Source organism: Syngnathus scovelli, chromosome 18, assembly GCF_024217435.2.
Source record: "Syngnathus scovelli strain Florida chromosome 18, RoL_Ssco_1.2, whole genome shotgun sequence".
Taxonomy (NCBI): domain Eukaryota; kingdom Metazoa; phylum Chordata; class Actinopteri; order Syngnathiformes; family Syngnathidae; genus Syngnathus; species Syngnathus scovelli.
Window position 1 is genome coordinate 11,467,879 of NC_090864.1, and position 17,195 is coordinate 11,485,073.

The 17,195-nt window shown below is 43.2% G+C and overlaps 3 protein-coding genes across 3 annotated transcripts in view; 2 read left to right on the forward strand and 1 right to left on the reverse strand.

Moving 5' to 3' along the window:
• The first annotated feature begins 350 nt into the window (after positions 1-350).
• On the forward strand, positions 351-2,444 carry bloc1s5 (biogenesis of lysosomal organelles complex-1, subunit 5, muted). Its single transcript, XM_049748831.2, has 5 exons — positions 351-649; positions 947-1,029; positions 1,217-1,346; positions 1,481-1,539; positions 1,646-2,444. The coding sequence occupies exons 1-5, from the start codon at positions 631-633 to the stop codon at positions 1,820-1,822; spliced, it is 468 nt and encodes a 155-aa protein (XP_049604788.1). The 5' UTR covers positions 351-630; the 3' UTR covers positions 1,823-2,444.
• A 1,573-nt stretch (positions 2,445-4,017) lies between these two features.
• The window catches only part of bmp6 (bone morphogenetic protein 6), a 28,356-nt gene continuing 15,178 nt past the window's right edge, over positions 4,018-17,195 (reverse strand). Inside the window, exons 5-8 of the mRNA XM_049748808.2 lie at positions 14,243-14,319; positions 13,223-13,333; positions 4,668-13,152; positions 4,018-4,584 (exon numbers count right to left, since the gene is read on the reverse strand). Coding sequence (XP_049604765.1) covers positions 13,003-13,152; positions 13,223-13,333; positions 14,243-14,319 — 338 coding nt within the window. The 3' untranslated portion in view covers positions 4,018-4,584; positions 4,668-13,002. The remainder of the gene's footprint in view (positions 4,585-4,667; positions 13,153-13,222; positions 13,334-14,242; positions 14,320-17,195) is intronic.
• txndc5 (thioredoxin domain containing 5) lies at positions 7,247-11,318 on the forward strand. Its single transcript, XM_049748807.2, has 10 exons — positions 7,247-7,437; positions 7,962-8,114; positions 8,318-8,423; positions 8,520-8,619; positions 9,013-9,128; positions 9,204-9,290; positions 9,364-9,612; positions 9,732-9,814; positions 9,917-10,046; positions 10,277-11,318. Exons 1-10 carry the CDS (start codon positions 7,247-7,249, stop codon positions 10,397-10,399), a joined length of 1,338 nt encoding a protein of 445 aa, XP_049604764.1. The 3' UTR covers positions 10,400-11,318.

Below are 17,195 nucleotides of genomic sequence, written 5' to 3' on the forward strand. Positions count from 1 at the left end.
AAATTCACAGTCAAGTATGTGAATGCATGTGAATATTTCAATCTACAATGTAAAAAATATAAATGGAAAAATGCGTTTGTGTTTCCTCCACAGAGCAAGACTGACATCTGCTGGACAGATAGCCCACCTTCCTTTTTTTTTCTCACCACATTACTAAATTGACATTCACAACTGAATAAATAAGTAAATACATCCTTCCAAAAGTATTATAGCTTTACTCTAATTATCTTTAAGCGACACTAAAATGTATGTATCATGAGTTTGTAAAACAGGAATGCACCAAGTCTAACGGAATAGCGCACCCCTGTTTACGTGACTTGGTTCGATCCACATTGTTGAACTCGGAAGTAGTAGTATGTTTTGTTTACCACAGTCAGCTGACTTCTATTCCCATGACTGCAATCAACCAGAAACCTTCAGAGATTTCATATACGATGCACAATTGAATATACATTACACATTCAGGCATACGCATAGATTACGTTTGTTATAATTACGCACCAGTTTGCTCGTAGCTTCCAGCTCATCATCTTGCTTGTGTTTGAAGCAGTTTGAAGGTAGCATGTCGAGCTAGCTAGAGGAAATCAAAATGAGACTTGACCCCAGGAGAGCATCTGTTTATCTGTAAAAATGGACAAAATTATTAAAGGTGAGTGCAACTGGACCGTCAAGTCGTGCTTAATGCGTATGTATTATTAAAAAGGGGTATTATAATATTTATAGCATATGAATTTCTTTTCCGACTGACTTAAGTGGAATTGGGGTAGAATTCATTTAGTTGTTGGACCCCAGCTCCATTTTGTAAGATCTGTTTTGGCTCTATGTATATTTTAATGTGTATGATGGCTTAATTAAAAAAGATTATTCAATGCATTCATAATGCTGTTTTTAATTGTGGATTGAATGTACATATTATATGTAAATGTTTTCTTTGTTGCATCTGCAGATGTTGGTGATATCCAGTCTCGGCTGCTTGACCACAGGCCTGTTATTAATGCCGAGATTCGTTACTTTGTCAAAGAATTTGAGGTATAAAAGATATAACACATTATGATATGCTTGGTTTGGTTTGATTCATGATAATTGCCATAACACACACAATATGTGGCTGACGCCACGTCTCTGAATGGAATGAACCTTTTATGAACCACCCTATACATTGTTGCTCAATCGTCCTTTTGTGCCAAAGATTTTCATATTATTCCCCCTTTCCCAGGAAAAAAGGGCTCACAGGGAGAGCCGACTACTGGAGACCATGAGTAAAGTGGTGCAAGAAGCAAATGAGGAAGTGCTACCCTCAGATTTGGAAGGTGTGAAGCAGCAGCTCTCCAATATCATTGCTCGACGTAAGTATTGGCCCCCACAGTTCCGCTGGCGCAAAGCTCAAAACTAGCTTGAAGAATGAATTTCCACATGGATTCAGTTTGAATTACAAATACAATGTCACATTTTGATGCCCACTTTTGCTTGCTTGTCACAGTGAATGCTGCTAATCACATGGCAGAAAGAGTCCAGCAGAGGGAGCTAGAAACACACCAGGTATAGAACTATGGCAACACTAGCACACTGCTTACTTCACAACCAACGTCATAAAACATCATTTTGATGTCCTTTGATCATTTTGTTGATGCACATTTCCTTCCAGAGCGGTCAGCTGCAGGAAAACATAGAGCGTCTGAAAGATGAGTGGGCAGACTTTGTAAAAGAGCAGCAGCGACTGAAGGAAGAGGTGAGCCAAGAGCATGCCGAGGCTGTCAGACAGCTCAGCACTCGGTACAGTGAGAAGAAGAAGGAGCTGGATCAGTTGCTGGCAGATGTTTAGTCATTGTGTGCCAGTATGGATACAAGTGTGTGGTTAGAAGAGCTACAAGAATTAGATTATGTGCTGCTTTTCCCCCAAAATTCATATTGTACATAAACATAGCAAGAGAAAAAGCACAATAAGGAAAATGTCGGCAATATGTCACTTTTAAACATGAAAACAAATATTTTGCCAGGTTATAAGATTCCCTGCCTGGAAAGCAGCGATGTATCATTCTTATAAAGGAAAGCATCATCAATATGCCTAGCAGGTGTGTTTAAAGCACAGGTCAAGTGTTCAAGAAGTAAGTGCAAACAGAACTTTGGTTTCCAGAATAAATCACCAGCGCGCCCGTGTTTGGAACATTTGACCTCTGTCTTCAAGTAAAGCCACTGTCTGCTTGAATGATCAGTAACAGCTGCTTGGCCACATCAAAAACAATGGCACATATCCACACTATTTGTACTGCTGCTTTCACCGAATAACATCATCATGTGACACATGTTGTTCATCTGCTTCCAATTTCCTTCTAGGTCTAATGTGCACATGTGCACATGAGAAGGATTATGTGTGTACTTTTCAGTCATTGTCAATGTCAAATGAAACAACATTCAATAAATAAAACTATGCCCAAAAGCTGAAATTTTACATTCTTTTTGAATTATGTTCATTTACAATTTTATAAATCTAAGTGCATGATTTTCTCAATAATGCGCACTCTCGCCACTAGAGGGCGGAATTACACTGTTGATGTGTTTATTGAACGAGCGGTGCGTTTGACCTGGGGTGTGTACACTTTTCATACCTGTTGTACTACTTGATTCTGGAAGTGGTCTTTAGAAGGTTTTTGTCACAGGAGATTTTAAGAGAGAAAAAAATGTCTCAGGTACCTTTTTTTCTTTCCGTTTGGTTCCCAGCGACTTCATCTCCTTAAGCTCTCATGCAAGGGCACACTTCATTTCCTCTGCTTCCATACACCGGTGTCAAAGTAAGAATCTAGATGGTGAGTGCCAAAGCAGAACGTGGTGGTCGCCATGTCATAAATCAGAGCGGGCGGGCGGGCGGGCGGCGCTGTGCCAGCAGATGTTTGCAGGAAAGGAAAAGGGCCGGGCCGGGCCAGCACCAATTTGCCTTGTCCATATTTAACGTGCATGAGTTCACATGTGCACCTTCTCGTGTTAGTGACACGGCACAGCTGTCCAACATGGAGACAGCTCATCATCGGCTAATAAGGAGTGACAAGACGGAAACATGGTCAGCCTCTGCCAGCGAGGCGCCTTTTCATCTGCCCTTGTTTATTTTTTGGTTTGGCCGCAAAGAAAGAAAAACAGAGCCTGTGAAAAGTCGGAGACCAGGGCAGGGCCTCTTTTCAAGCCTGACGTGAGAATGCTCAACACTCATCAAGACTCAGCAGGATGTTGTCAGATTGAGAAATGTATTCCAGTACAACTAAATATTAACACGCATCGAGTAGCTGTTGAACTTTCAGAAACATCAGCAAACCTCATGGTTCTGTCCAATTAGAACCCACCAAATAAAAACGTTCCCAAGATCCCGACCGAGCATGCCATCTACGTTGAGGTGAAAGTAACCATTCCTTCGTCTTTACGGCTGCAATTATATAACGCTAATAAAATGCCAGCACGGTGAAATTTGAACTTGAAGAAACAAATAAAAATCGGCACAAGCCCCCTACTCCCGTCCTCTGATTTCTCTGCGGCCGGAACACCTTTCACTCGGGTCCAGGGATGAGAAAAAGCAGGTCTTCGTCAAACAATTTAAGCGCGTTTTGCTGGAACAATGGGACTTGGGCTATTCATTGACTCTGGCTTTCCTGGCGGCTTTTGAGAATTCCCAGCCTTTTTTCTTCTTCTTTCTATTGTGCTACAAGATGGGCCCCTGTGTTACTCAATTACAGCGTGTCCAAAATGAAAATGCCAGCGAACAAAAGCACCGTGCTTCCAAGTTAATAAGTCTGCACAACAACACCCCAGGGGGCCTTGATGCTCCCTGGGTGGATGCTAATGCAGGTGCTGAAATGAATTCTTGGGCTAAAGCGAATGTTCACCTCTAAATGGGAAAAGTGGTGCTCTCCAAGCTGCAGTAAAACTAATTAAGGAATTGATATTTTTCCACGGGAACTTGCCAGGCGCACTGGACAGTCTCATCTTAGCCTGGGTGGCATATAAAAAGCAATAATTGCCAAGAAACGGACCTCAAATGAAACCTTTTATTTTTGCCCAACCTCACTTTCAAGAAACGTGTCAAACTCCAGGCTCAGGGGCCGGATACAGTCCACCACATTATTTTATGTGGCCCGCCAAGACAAATTCTGCACTGACTGTGTCATGACTAAAATTACAAATTGTCTTCACTTTTTAAAAATAGAGGTATTGCTAACAATTTTAATTACCATTCATCTTTTTAAACTATTTGATGGCCCTCCGAGGGAAACTACGATGCGGCCTGTGACAAAAATGAATTTGACACCCCTGCTGAGTCGAAATTGACATTGCTGTTGCTGTATACTTGATATGTAAAAAAAAAAAAAAAAGGTAGCAGGTTCCCAGCACCTGCCGCCAAGTCAAAGTCATTAGACGGCTTAATGGCTTGTGTGGACACACCTTGGCTCGCTCTCTGACTGCTTCTGCACATGCTCCGTCCGAGGTGCAGACTGCACTCAGTCACCCGCACACTCGCAGCAAGACTTCCTACCAATCAGATCTGACAAAGGCTTTGTTGCATGTGATCCTTGGGGTGGACTTGCTTTAGAATGGAGACACCTGTTAGAGATAGAAACTCACTTTCATGAAACGTGCACACACACACAAAGTTAGACAATAAACAGAAGCATTGTGTTGCTCACTTGTGTGTCATCAAGCCAATGTCATTTGGGGAGTTAAGAAATGTGTCTCAGAAAAAAAGCAAACATCTGTTTTGTAATTGCGCAACGCGGGCCAGACCTGAAGCAAATCTGGGCACCTTTTAGCATTTTCCAGAACTGACAAACAAGAAACGAGACGCCATCAACACTCGCTGTCGGATCCGACAGGGATCCGACAGCGAGTGACACGCAGACAGGACTTAAATACACCACAGGTAACGAGAGGCAGGTGACTGTGATTTGTACATAGATTGAGAGTAGACACAGGAAGGGAGGGGCGAGCACACAGACAGAAACAACAACGGGGACGAGCCGTGACAGTGACAGAATCGTACAAACAAACATTGACGCAAGCAATTAATGCAGGAATACTTTCTTTCTTTTTTTTATATACTGCTATACACTGTACAGTATGCATCAGTACTTTTTGGATGAGCTATCTTACCCAATTTGGGTTAGTTTTGCCTAATAGTTTTAAGGCCTCAAGACAAAAAAATAAAACGGTATGACATTTTTTCTTGAGATCATGACAACAAAATGCGAGCTGACTCTAAATCCAATTCAATGATTCAGTGTGACTTTGTCAGATAAGCCAGCAAGTGAACATGTGTCTGTCTCTGTTTGCCCGACTTCATTCCTGTCCTAGTTTGGCAGGTATATCCTGATGACTTCCCCAGCAGGAAGTCAGTGGGCCTTTTCAAATGAACGATATAATGGCTCGCATTCAGGTGACATGTTTTGATGTCTTCTTACATTCTGGGCTTTTTTGTTGTTTTTGGCTACATAGACCACCCAAGTCAGCAGATTTACAATTGCAGACAACTTTATTACAATCACAGAGAAGAGCAATTGTGTATTTCATGTGCATTTTCAGTTGAAAGAACCTTGAAGACTTGCAGAATTCTGCTTTTGGCGTCAAAGGCAATCTCCAATGCTGTCCCTGTCACTCTGTCAAACCACGTAGCTTTATTTGTCTTTGTGGATGTGGAGCATTGGCACCAATTGCCTGCCGTCAACCCATTTGACCCCACTGTGACCAACTTTGAACACATCCTTCCCTTCTGCTTTTCTTTCCTCTCCAAAATCACATTTACACCCACGCTGGCACTTTGTGTCATTCTATCTCACACCTTACACCACCTCCGCATTTTTTTTTTTTTTCCCTTTATTCTCCCCTCGCCTTACTTCCTTTCACCCACTTGGTCAGATGGGAAAAAAAACAACACGGAATGCGTTCCAGTTTCCATCCTTTCATGTTTTGAGTGCAATAATGTGGGAGAACCCTTTCCCATTGCTAGCGCAGGTGTCTACTGCTCTAGTGACTCATCTGAAAAGGACATTGGTTCCCCTCTGTTGGTCATATCATCATATCCTGTGTCCCGGATATGATATTGTCATGTGGGCCTAATGGAAAATCATCTGGCTTTGGAGCGCAGTCAAGGGAGGAGGATGCTGAGAGCTTTATTGGAAAGAATTGAAAGTACAGAGTGATTCCCCGCTGTTCTTACACACAAACCCAATGGACACTGTGCCTTTCTCACGCTTTGGATTCATTCATCAATCACGGTTATCTCTTTATTCCTTCCTCTTATCAAGATATAATCAAGACAATTTTGCAACAAACGCAAGAAAGTGTTGGCGCAGCCATTTGAGAGGTTGATAGAACAATGCAATAAAATATCATGTACTTCCCTTGTTAGTTTTCACACTTTGCCACCTGCCAGTTCATACAAAATGTCCACTGACTGCACACAATGTGGAAAATAATCAGACTGTCATCCGGCCCCCATGCTCCATTAATCTTCCCTCCTCTTATTAAAGTATGGCAGCAGCAGGCCTGGCAAGGTGGCGTCCCATCAACAATGTGTAACCAAGAGACAGCCACAAGTATGCGGCCTCCGCTTCACACAAATGGGAAAAGTGTCAGTAGCAATTTAGACACTTAATGACAGACACGTTGAGATGCGTGCTCGTGGGATCGCCATGGAAACAATCGAGTCCAGCTGCAAGAAGCAGACTTCTTTGGAGTTCGCTATCATTTTTCACCATCAATGAACAGGAATGTGTTTGATTTCAGAAACTATTGCAAAATTTGGGGAAAGTGGCAGGACGTGGGAGACATCAGCCCATGTCAAATCCAGTCCAAGATGCAGGAACTCAAATAAACGTCAGCTTATGCTTCACATCTGCACACTTGACTCAATCAGGGCAGAAATATGATCAAATGGGAATCAGTCATAACACTCCAGATAAATGTAGTCCTTCTGTGTACGTTAATCAGAAGCACTCCAAATGAATGTTTACCAAAAGGTTCCTATTTTTGGATGGTTGGTCACATTCATCTTTGCGCAACGTGATCCATCCAGCTACTTCTAACCAGACGAGCAGGAAAAGCAGAGCAAACGCCTCCAGGCTTGCACAAATGGCGTGGATGGAGAAGCTTCATCGGCGCGCGTGCGCGTGCACATCTGCATACCTTGAATCGGATTTGGAAAGCGCAGCGTGAACGCGCTTTCTCCATTGCAACCGGCGAAGCCGCAGCGACCGGGCACGCACTCGTCATGGCATCCGCAATGAATTGCACTCCATTTCTCCTGTTTTTTATCTATTCCTTCTTGTTTTCTTCTGTATTTTGCGAGGAAAACGATACAACCGATCCAGCAGTGGAGCACGCCAAGCATACGTACACGGTGGAAATGTTCAACGAGGCAGTTCCAACCGCACCGCACTTTGTCATGTTTTACGCCCCGTGGTAAGTTGTCCGTCCGTCCGTCCGTCTCGCATACTTGATTTAACGCGATGCATTGCAAAATCTATGCACTCACATTTAAGAGTTAGCAAGCTAGTTAGCATAGGCGCTAGTCGCCACTTGGCTTTTGTTGCTCAGTTGGAGCTTGGTATCACATTTAGCGAAATTTGACGTGAAATAAAATAAAAGTTTGCCAGAAACCATTGCATTCCACGTTTGAGTCAATAGCTGAAGACTTGTGTGTTTTTTTTAGGGTACGTAAATGACGTAGCTTAATGTTGTGAGTCGGGATGCTCACTGAGCTGACGTGGCACAAGCAGACTACGTATTGGTTGCCATCACCCATATTAAAAGAATATTTATCATATAAATAGTATTCCAATAATTGAGCAATATAAAAACAAATATGAGAAAAAATGAGAACTTTGAATGAAGTAAAATTTTGAATTCTTTGTCTGAAAAATTAATTAAAATACGTATATCCCCAAAGCACACCAGTAATAACAGTCTGTACATGTTCTTTGCAGGTGCGGCCATTGTAAGAAGCTGCAGCCGACGTGGAACGAATTGGCAGATAAGTACAACAACATGGATGACCCTCCGGCCTACGTGGTAAAAGTCGACTGTGTCCAGGACACCAAATTTTGCTCCAAAGACCACAACATAAGAGGCTATCCCTCGTACGTATTGCTCTCCATATCTCATGTTGAAGTTGTTGGGATCAACTTCATTCTTGGATTTTGTACTCTTTATTTGGATTTGATATTCAACATTGAATAGAACATCCAAATTGAATAACCTTCATTTTGACATACCTTCAGTCTTATTGAAGGATTGATTGATTTCACTGCATTTACATCTAGCATGTTTGGGTTCTTCCTAGACTGGTGTTGTACAAGCCCGAACAGAAACCTATCAAGTACCAAGGACCGAGAACTCTCGAGCTTCTCGAGGAGTGGATGTTGAATACGCTCGAGATGGACCCTGCTGTAAGTGATGCCACATCATGTCAAGTGGTTGTGTTCAAATGGGGCTCTTCATGGATCTGGCTTGGCTCTCTCTCTCTCTTCTCCTGCTTCCTCCAGGAAATAGAAGCTGCGCAGGGGCAACCTGGAGTTCCCCCAGAGCCCAAAGATGGCATGTACGAACTTGCCACCGCCAACTTTAAGGATCATGTTTCGAAAGGTGATGACAACTTTTTTGTCAGCAGGTGAAATGAATTGTACAACTTGCTATTCAAGTTCCAACCAGCCAAAGCGGTCAATCTGGATCCTTGCCTTAATTGACTTAAGTGACGTTTGAGTGCACAAGCCAATACGCCTCCATGAAGTCTCTACTGTTTGGGTTCTCAAGCGAAAATAAATGAGGCCAGAGAGCAGGATATGACATAGGCATTTTTAAGCCTGTGTTTATTGCTCCTCCCTTCACATGCTGGCAACAGAGGCGTAGCGCAGTCAATATTGTGTCATGATTACATTAAGGCGTGCGTGTGTCAATCAAGCAGCTCTAACCTCAATATAGAAAAGAATTGATTGTTATATATTTTCGGGTTGCCTGATGGTCGGTTCTTTTTTTTAGGTTTTCATTTTGTCAAGTTCTACGCTCCATGGTGTGGCCACTGCAAAGCCTTGGCTCCTACCTGGGAGCAGATGGCCTCCACCTTTGAGCATTCTGAGGAGGTCAAAATCGGAAAGGTGGGCCATTATTATTATTTTGAGTTATTTTGTTAGTGGGAATTGTAATGCAAATGTTCTTGGGTTGTTCTTCAGCTGGACTGCACGCAACACCATGAAATGTGTAGCGCGTTCAAAGTGCGGGGATATCCTACACTGCTCTTCTTCAAGGGAGGTGACAAGGTATGTTTCCAACTCGCCACATAACCTTTATTGGAATTTGAAGGTTATGGCTGACGTGTGCTTCCCACTGCAGATTGAGATAACACCTTTCAAGGGAAAGAGAGACTATGACACCCTCAAAAGCTTTGTGGATGAGATGGTGATCGCTGCAAAGGCCAAACTCGAAGAAGCTGATGAAGACAAGGAGGAGCCTGAGAATGATGAAGAAAAACGAGACGTAGAGGAGACAAAAGAGGTCAAAGAAGAAGTCAAGGAGGAGGTAGAAGTCAAGGAGGAGCCTAAAGAGGTAGAAGTCAAGGAAGAAGTGGCCGAGGAGGAGAAGGTGAGTCTGATGGGAAGAAAATGTTTCAACTGTAAATTGAGTGCAACATTTGCTTTTGCTCAAATATCCCATGCATGAGGCACAGGCCAATATCTCGTTTCTATTTGCTTTGTTTGCAGTCCAACGTCCTCAAGCTGACAGAAGACAACTTTGACGAGACCATCGCCAAAGGATTGACTTTTGTCAAATTCTTTGCACCATGGTAGGATGGATATTTTATGCTCAAAGGGGCAGGCCGATAAAGAAGGCGACGTGTTGAGTTTGCGCACGCCCGCTGGTTTCATCCGACGTTGGTCTTGTGCAGGTGCGGCCACTGTAAACATCTGGCTCCAGTGTGGGAGGATCTTTCCACTCAGGACTTTCCTGCTCAGACCAACGTCAAGATTGCCAAGGTGGATTGCACGGTGGAGCGCACGCTCTGCAATAAGTACTCCGTAAGTACGGCTGACGCAATTCAAGTGTCACATTTTTAAGACGTGATAAGCCGTATCTTGAACGCGGCTATCAACTCTTAATTTGCTGTAATGAGGTCTGGAAACTGCAATGGCTAACAGGGTTTGTTTGCCTTTCTTAACGGAGCGGTTAATCTTTACCGAGGAAGCGCACAAATTCCCACTACGAGGTTTTGATTTCCTGTTTGTTGCCATGGCCCCTCCCTCCTCAGGTGCAAGGTTACCCTACCTTGATCATGTTCAGCGCCGGGATGCAGGGCGCCGAGTATAGTGGCCCCCGGGATCTGGAAAAGCTGCACGACTTTGTGAAGAAGCAGATGAGGGATGAGCTGTAAGTGTCGGCGCCCATCCCTCGGAGCAGCATTTGCGGCAGCGGCAGCAGCAGCAGCAAGCTGTGTCCTGCACCAGCCAAACCTTCCTCTCCTTTTCCTGTGTTGACAGAACAATTCTGGGTGGTTGGGTACGCGAATGTATTTCTCATTCTTGGGTCTTTGAAGCCACTTTTGGAAGTTTCTTATTTCCCGACATTGACACTTTTTCTTAGTTTTTTTTTTTTTAAATACTTGGGATCAGTTATTCAAGTGCAAGCCATTATTTGATGTTGAGTGTTACCTCTGAGCCACACCAGTGCTTTTGTGACTTAACTCTCAGGGACAAAGCTCAGTGAGCTCGGGAGCTCCTCACAGGAGTCTGACCTAAAGACGTAGATACAAATCAGCTCCTCCGTGGTGCCCCATAAGATCCATTTTTTTAAAATCAGAATCTAGTTTCTGCTCCTTCTGTTGAACCCGAATGGTACTAGAAGGCTTGATGGACCTGCATAGAATGACGAGCCACTAACGGTGTCGTTTTAAAATAGCCTTATTGTTTTTGTACTTGTCAAAGGAAGTGTTTTCTGTGGCCCAGTGGGGTCAAAGCACTGAATTAGTTCCTAAAAACGTCAAATACTCCATCGATAAATAAAAGCACTCTTAGCTCCACATGCTGAAAGCGTTTGAGAAACGGTGTGTGTGTGTGAATGAGATGTGGTGCACATGTTGCTCCTTGACACCACTTCATGTGACAATGTGAAAGCAGGTAACACACATAAAGTAGATTTTGCCAGTAAATCTTTATGGAAAGCACATGGTCTGAAGGAACGCCTTTTTTGTGTGTTATGCAGTCATGGCTTGTGCACTGCCCATGGATTTGTACAAAACTAGCCATGGCAAGTTGTAACATAAAATTTCATAATAAAAGAACTGTCAAAGTAAATTCTTCTTTCTCCGTGTGTCTCTCGTAAGGTGTCCTTTATTTTTACTTTAAAAAAAAGTGCAATAAATAAACGGAATGTACAACTATTTACACAACAGTCTAAACATGATCACAAATGTAAACAGCAGCTTACCAGAGGTATATTTTGTGTTTGATGATTGGCTAGGCACATAAGGTATTGAGATTCTTAGTATTGCTATTAGAAGATTTCCATTCAAATATATTGTCCAAAAGACTCCACAGTAACATGCTCAATTAAGACCAAGAGAAAAAAAAAGAAACCACCTTCAAACTTGAGTGTCTTTTTGCACACTTTCTTGATGGCGTGTTGAGCGGATAAGGCCTTATTCTTCACTTGTTTGGTTGGACCAGAACATCCCTTTAGCCGCAACATGCATCATGTTGAACACAAATATTGACACTGAGGGGCTTTATTTGGAGGACGGTGCTGCTGAAATAGCCTGCGGTTCGGTCCATTTTATATTTTGGGAGTGTAAATATCATTTGAAAGCAAATAAAAAAGGAACCAAAAAAAATGGATTTCACTGCAAATCATGGTTGATTTTGCCTTAGTTTAACACACTTTGGAAACATTTGACACTGTGACCTCGCATTAAAGACCCTGCAAAGTTTTTGGTCAAATGTACAGCATTAAATTATATTTAATTGTATTCTAGCTTTTTTGTTAAAAGGCTGAAATGGCGTCAAAGTGTAAACTTGCACATCCTGCATAAGGCTAGGGTTAGAGTTTCAAAGTAGGGTTTAAAGCGAGGGTTAGAGTTTCCAAGTAGTAGCTTGAAACCCTACTTTGAAAGCCTAACCCTAGCTTTAAACCCATGTTTGAAACCCTAAACTTAGCTTTAAACCTTAATTTGAAACCCTAACTCTAGTATGAAACCCTACTTTGAAACCCTACCATGACTCTCTATGGCTTGTCACATTTATAAGACATTTATTTTCACTTTACAGGGACTTTAATGGCTTACTGATGTGTTGATGGGATAAATGAGTCCGTTTATCAATACTTACCCAGAACCTTTCCCTCTCCCGAGAATGGGATTATCTCCTGCAGGGACTTTGGCTGCCACTTGAACTCATACGCAAGAGTTGATAAGAATTTTACAGCCACTGGGAGAATGCTGGCCATTAATCCACAATGAGGATAATAAATTCCACTCTAATGTGTGAGAAGACAAAATGAGCATTTCCTACTGTCTTATGAAGGGTGAGTAAAAATGAAAGGGAGGGAGGGGGGAGGGAGGGGGGGGGGGGCAGGCATGAAAGCAGCACTGGTCCAATCACAGTTTAGTTTTGCCCACTCACACCACAATCAGGATCACTTGGAGCATCTTTCCTGGAGGTTGCCATGAAATGACACGGAGTCCCTTTAAATCCTTTTCCAAGTAACGTTTGTGTAAGCACTCAACCATCTTTCAGTGTTGAACACCTTGTGCAGGCCTGAGGAATACATGGATGGTCAGCCCAAAGGAAAGGAAAGGAAAGGAAAGGAAAGGAAAGGAAAGGAAAGGAAAGGAAAGGAAAGGAAAGGAAAGGAAAGGAAAGGAAAGGAAAGGAAAGGAAAGGAAAGGAAAGGAAAGGAAAGGAAAGGAAAGGAAAGGAAAGGAAAGGAAAGGAAAGGAAAGGAAAGGAAAGGAAAGGAAAGGAAAGGAAAGGCCAGCGGGTGTCAATGGCAACCGCACGCTCGCACCACCATGTTCTTGTATTTCTTCAAAATGACGTTTGAGTTGTCGTCAAAGTAGAGCACAGAGATAGCGTGGAGCTTGGTGGGGGCGCAGCAGGGCTTCGGGACATTCTCGGGATTCATCAGGTGCACCTAAGGAAAAAAAAAAAAAAAAGACAGTGATTTATCAATGATAATAACTTTTAACATGAACGTGTCGTACCAGAGTCTGTACGATGGCGTGGTTGGTGGCGTTCATGTGGGCATTGAGAGGGAAGGAGCACTCGCCGTCGCAATAGTTGGCGGCGTAGCCTTCGGGAGCGATGATCCAGTCCTGACACATATCAAAGCGTTCTCGTTAAAAGAAAAAAAAAAAAAGCTGATGAACTATTGTTAAATAAATGAATAAAATGGTTTTGCTGTTGTTTGCTGCCGGGCATCGACTGCGTTTGCAAATCCCATCCATTTGTCGGCGTTGTCTCAAAACAATCCCATTTTGGCTGGCTGGCGGGGTGGGAACGTAGTGAAAATGTGACCTCAAATCAATGTTTTTACCAAGCTTCCATGGAGCAATTTCGGCATGAATCTCTCAAGTTTGTCTCTCAGGAAAAGTCCTGTTCAAGCATTTTGGTCTGTAGACTCACTCAGGGAAGTAATACTTCTTGTCTCCTTCCTACTCTTTTCTGGCACATTCTCTGCACCTGAGAGTGAGTGCATGTGCATGTGTGTGTGTGTGTATGTGTGTGTCACTTGATGTCAATTCTGTGTTTCCAGGCAGCTTGTTTGAAAAGATATGTTATTTTTATTCTTCTCTGTCTGTCTCCATGTAAAACAAACACACGCATAGAGAAAGCCAGCTGTGTTCAATCTTTCACATCGGAGCTCTTCAAGCTACTTAAGACCACTTTTATCGTACGGACCAATGTATGTTGTTCTGCTGGCCTTCGCTGAATGTGATTTTTTTTTTTTTTTGCTCTTGTTCAGGGTCACGAGTGAGCTGAAGCTTGTCACATTTGAAGTCTGGCTCCTTGGACAAAGTGAGTGGGAAATGCTTGCACAGATGCTTCTTGATTTTAGTTTGAAATGGATCATCCCATGCATGACTGTGTTTGATTCCAGCAAATTTGGACATTTCACAGCATCCAAGGTTTTCAACAATTTCACGTTACTGTACTTTCTAAGGTCTTGTTGCATTTGGCCTAATTGATCAGAAGAGGAGCGTAAAGGTCTCCGTGTGGGCTACCTGCCAGCCCAGCTCTCGAAAGCTGACGTAGAGCTCGTGTTTTCTGCAGGCCGCCTTCTGATCGCTGCCATTGTAGTCTGAAAGAGAGGAAGAATGATATATTATGATGATTTAAAATGCTCTGTAGTATTTTCATCATTTTAAACCTTTCCAATATCGTGCAATACACTTGGGTGTGGAAGCATGTGAGGGTGGAGACCAAAGCTCAGGCCCAAAAAGCTCATTTGTGTGCCGCACATTCACATGCACCCGATTGAATTCATCAACATTCAAATACTGTGCTGGCCCAAATACAAGAGGTGACACACGCTGCGCAACTAAAGTGGCCGAGTCGAGTCCTCCCGCCGCCGTCGTGCGGTTTGCATTTGCTCTTAATGATCCTGCGGCCCAACAGCAGGGGAGGGGAGGGGAGAGGAGGGGCGGGGGCGGAGACGGCACAGGTATTGCTTTCAGAGTCGAGGAGGTCATTGCTGGCGTGCGTCACCACGCTTAAGTCAGGACGGCGACGCTGACTTTCCACTGACGCCTTCTCTCACTGAGACGCTTTATGTCCCGCAGCGCTGCGATGGAGACAATGGCAGGAAGAAAATGGCAGCGTACTGGGTCCTGCCAAAACATCCACATCCATGTCCAAGCAAAAAGACGTGGCTGTCAAACCACAAGCGCAATAAGCACTCTTAATGTGAGCCCATTTCAATGGTTGACATTTTGGAGCGGGGCAAAAAGTTGGAACCGCTTCCAGACAATTATGAGTGCTTCTGTCATAGAAATTCAGACACTGGCTTGCGTTCAGGCGGGCGTTTGTTCGTCCGTTCGTTCGTTCATTCGTTCGTTTGTCACTGGTCAACAGCAGCCTTGTTTAAGCAGCTGCAATTTCAACACATGCAAACATGTTTTCATTGCATGTGATGCAACTGCTACACTCTTTGAGCAACAAACAATCATAAAACCTTACCTGGACTCAATCACACTACACCTTCAACAAAAGTCAATCAGTTGACACCTCAACGATGACATCATCATTGAACAAAATGAGACATTCAAGGGCATCGCTAACAGTCACACGTGTTAACTTGACAAAGCACACTACAACTAGCCCAAACTACAACTAACGAGTTACCAGGTTACTAAAATGGTGTCTTTTGTGACAGAGGAAGGCTAAAGCATACAAAGTTGAAAAATGGTGAGGTGCTAGCTTAAGCACGTCAAACGTGGCCTGACAGATGACTTGGACTCAGTCAGGTCTGTTCAGGCGTTTCCCGTCTGTTCCAAAGTTCCTTCCTCTTTGATAGGAAGCCTTGCTTGCTGGATGTTTATTTGAACGTGTTAGTGAGCACTGAATTAACTTGTGCTCTAATGTGCATTTGCCATTCAGGAAAATGATTGAAAATAAGATTGGTCGAGACACGTGAATGTTTGGTATCTCGGGTATGGACAGGAAGCGTTCGATGAAAGAGGAAGCGTGACCTGATGTGAACTTCAGTTTGTGGGAGTGGTTCTTAAATCACATTATGTTATAATAAGAAGATGCTTTTTTTTAAATGGAGTGAATGTATACAGTTATGAGTTTGAAGCCCAGCAGTTAGCAACAAGCCATGAAATCATTGCACGAGTTCTGATCCAAGCTATTGCAGCAGATGGGAGGAAGACTAGAAGAACATATCACAGGGGACGTCAAATCTACTGATGTCATTCTGCTCATAAAAATGAGACATGAACAAAATGTAAAAATAATCTTCTCGGGCCTGTTTGCATTTCAGTCAAAGGTCATCGGCTTCGCAAATAGTAGAAGCTAAAGGCAAACAGCATGCAGTGTCTCCGGGCGGAATAAAGGTGATATTTACAGTGGGCTCTCATTGAGTGTAAAGGCCCAGATTTGTGGTACCTATAAACCGCATCGCCCCTTCCTGCCAGTAAAAATTTAACGCCATGCAGCTACCGCTGAGCTCCGGCTCCCATGAGCCCTCCATTCATTTCTTTTTCCTTTACCTAACTGGTAGCAGAGGTGGGAAGAAAAAAAAAGGGGGAATATAATATTAGTAATTGTAGCATCTAGAAGGCTACTTGTGACACTTCCGTCCGTCTTTGGGAGTGGTTCAGTTTCAGTGTGTTTTACTTGCGGTCTCACACAAATGTCAGTCAAAAACATAAAAAGAACTATTAATGAATCAAAATGACGTGATGGGATGCAGTAGGCCAACTTAGATTCGCATTCAAGACTGGAAAGCTTTTTTTTGGGTTTAGCAGACTTGGCGAATGGAATCTTGACTACCTGCATCCATGTCAATGACTATGAGAATTGTTGCTATTTGCAAACCATACTGGTACCTTTTCCCCATTAAACCATTATTTATTTGTTCTCAAATGACAAAAGTTCACCCAGGAGGGCTAAGTGATGCCGATGAGTGAACTCTGAGTAGCAACAGAATACATAAACATGAAGGGAGTGTGACCCCCCCCAAAAAATAAACATTTAACTATGTGCCACTAATACACACTGACTTGACTGAGGTCACGAATGCTCTCACAACAAGGTCCACTCAATAGTTGAGGAAATGCAGCGTTTAATGTGAGCACATATCACTAGCCGCTATTCAGCGAGTCTGAAAAATAAAAACTCTAGCACCTTCTGTCAGGAGGGGAAAAGTCCATAAATAACTTTTTATCGTGTGTCGTTCCAAAAACACACAGCTCAAATGGTGTCAATTTGAACATTTGCTGCTAGGCTGTTATGTCGTCAATTTGGAAGTGAGAAAAAAAAAGATGACAATTCCACGTGGACCCGCTGAAGCGGAAGCGCGTCGCTTGGGCGTGGAGGACCACTTGAAAGGAAGGAGAAGCCAAGCAAGCAGGCAGGCAGTCGCTGGTTGGCCCTGACGTCCTGATGTTGTCTCACTCCTCCCTGCAAGTTTATCTTTCTTCCTGTCTTTCATCACTGAGGTTATTAAACCCT

Coding starts and splice junctions, on each gene's coding strand:
- bloc1s5 (XM_049748831.2), top strand. Junction 1,030..1,216: donor ACTTTGTCAAAGAATTTGAG/GTATAAAAGATA, acceptor CCCCTTTCCCAG/GAAAAAAGGGCTCACAGGGA. Junction 1,540..1,645: donor GGGAGCTAGAAACACACCAG/GTATAGAACTAT, acceptor ATTTCCTTCCAG/AGCGGTCAGCTGCAGGAAAA.
- txndc5 (XM_049748807.2), top strand. CDS start 7,247: ATGGCATCCGCAATGAATTGCACTCCATTTCTCCTGTTTTTTATCTAT. Junction 9,291..9,363: donor TCTTCAAGGGAGGTGACAAG/GTATGTTTCCAA, acceptor TTCCCACTGCAG/ATTGAGATAACACCTTTCAA. Junction 10,047..10,276: donor CGCTCTGCAATAAGTACTCC/GTAAGTACGGCT, acceptor CTCCCTCCTCAG/GTGCAAGGTTACCCTACCTT.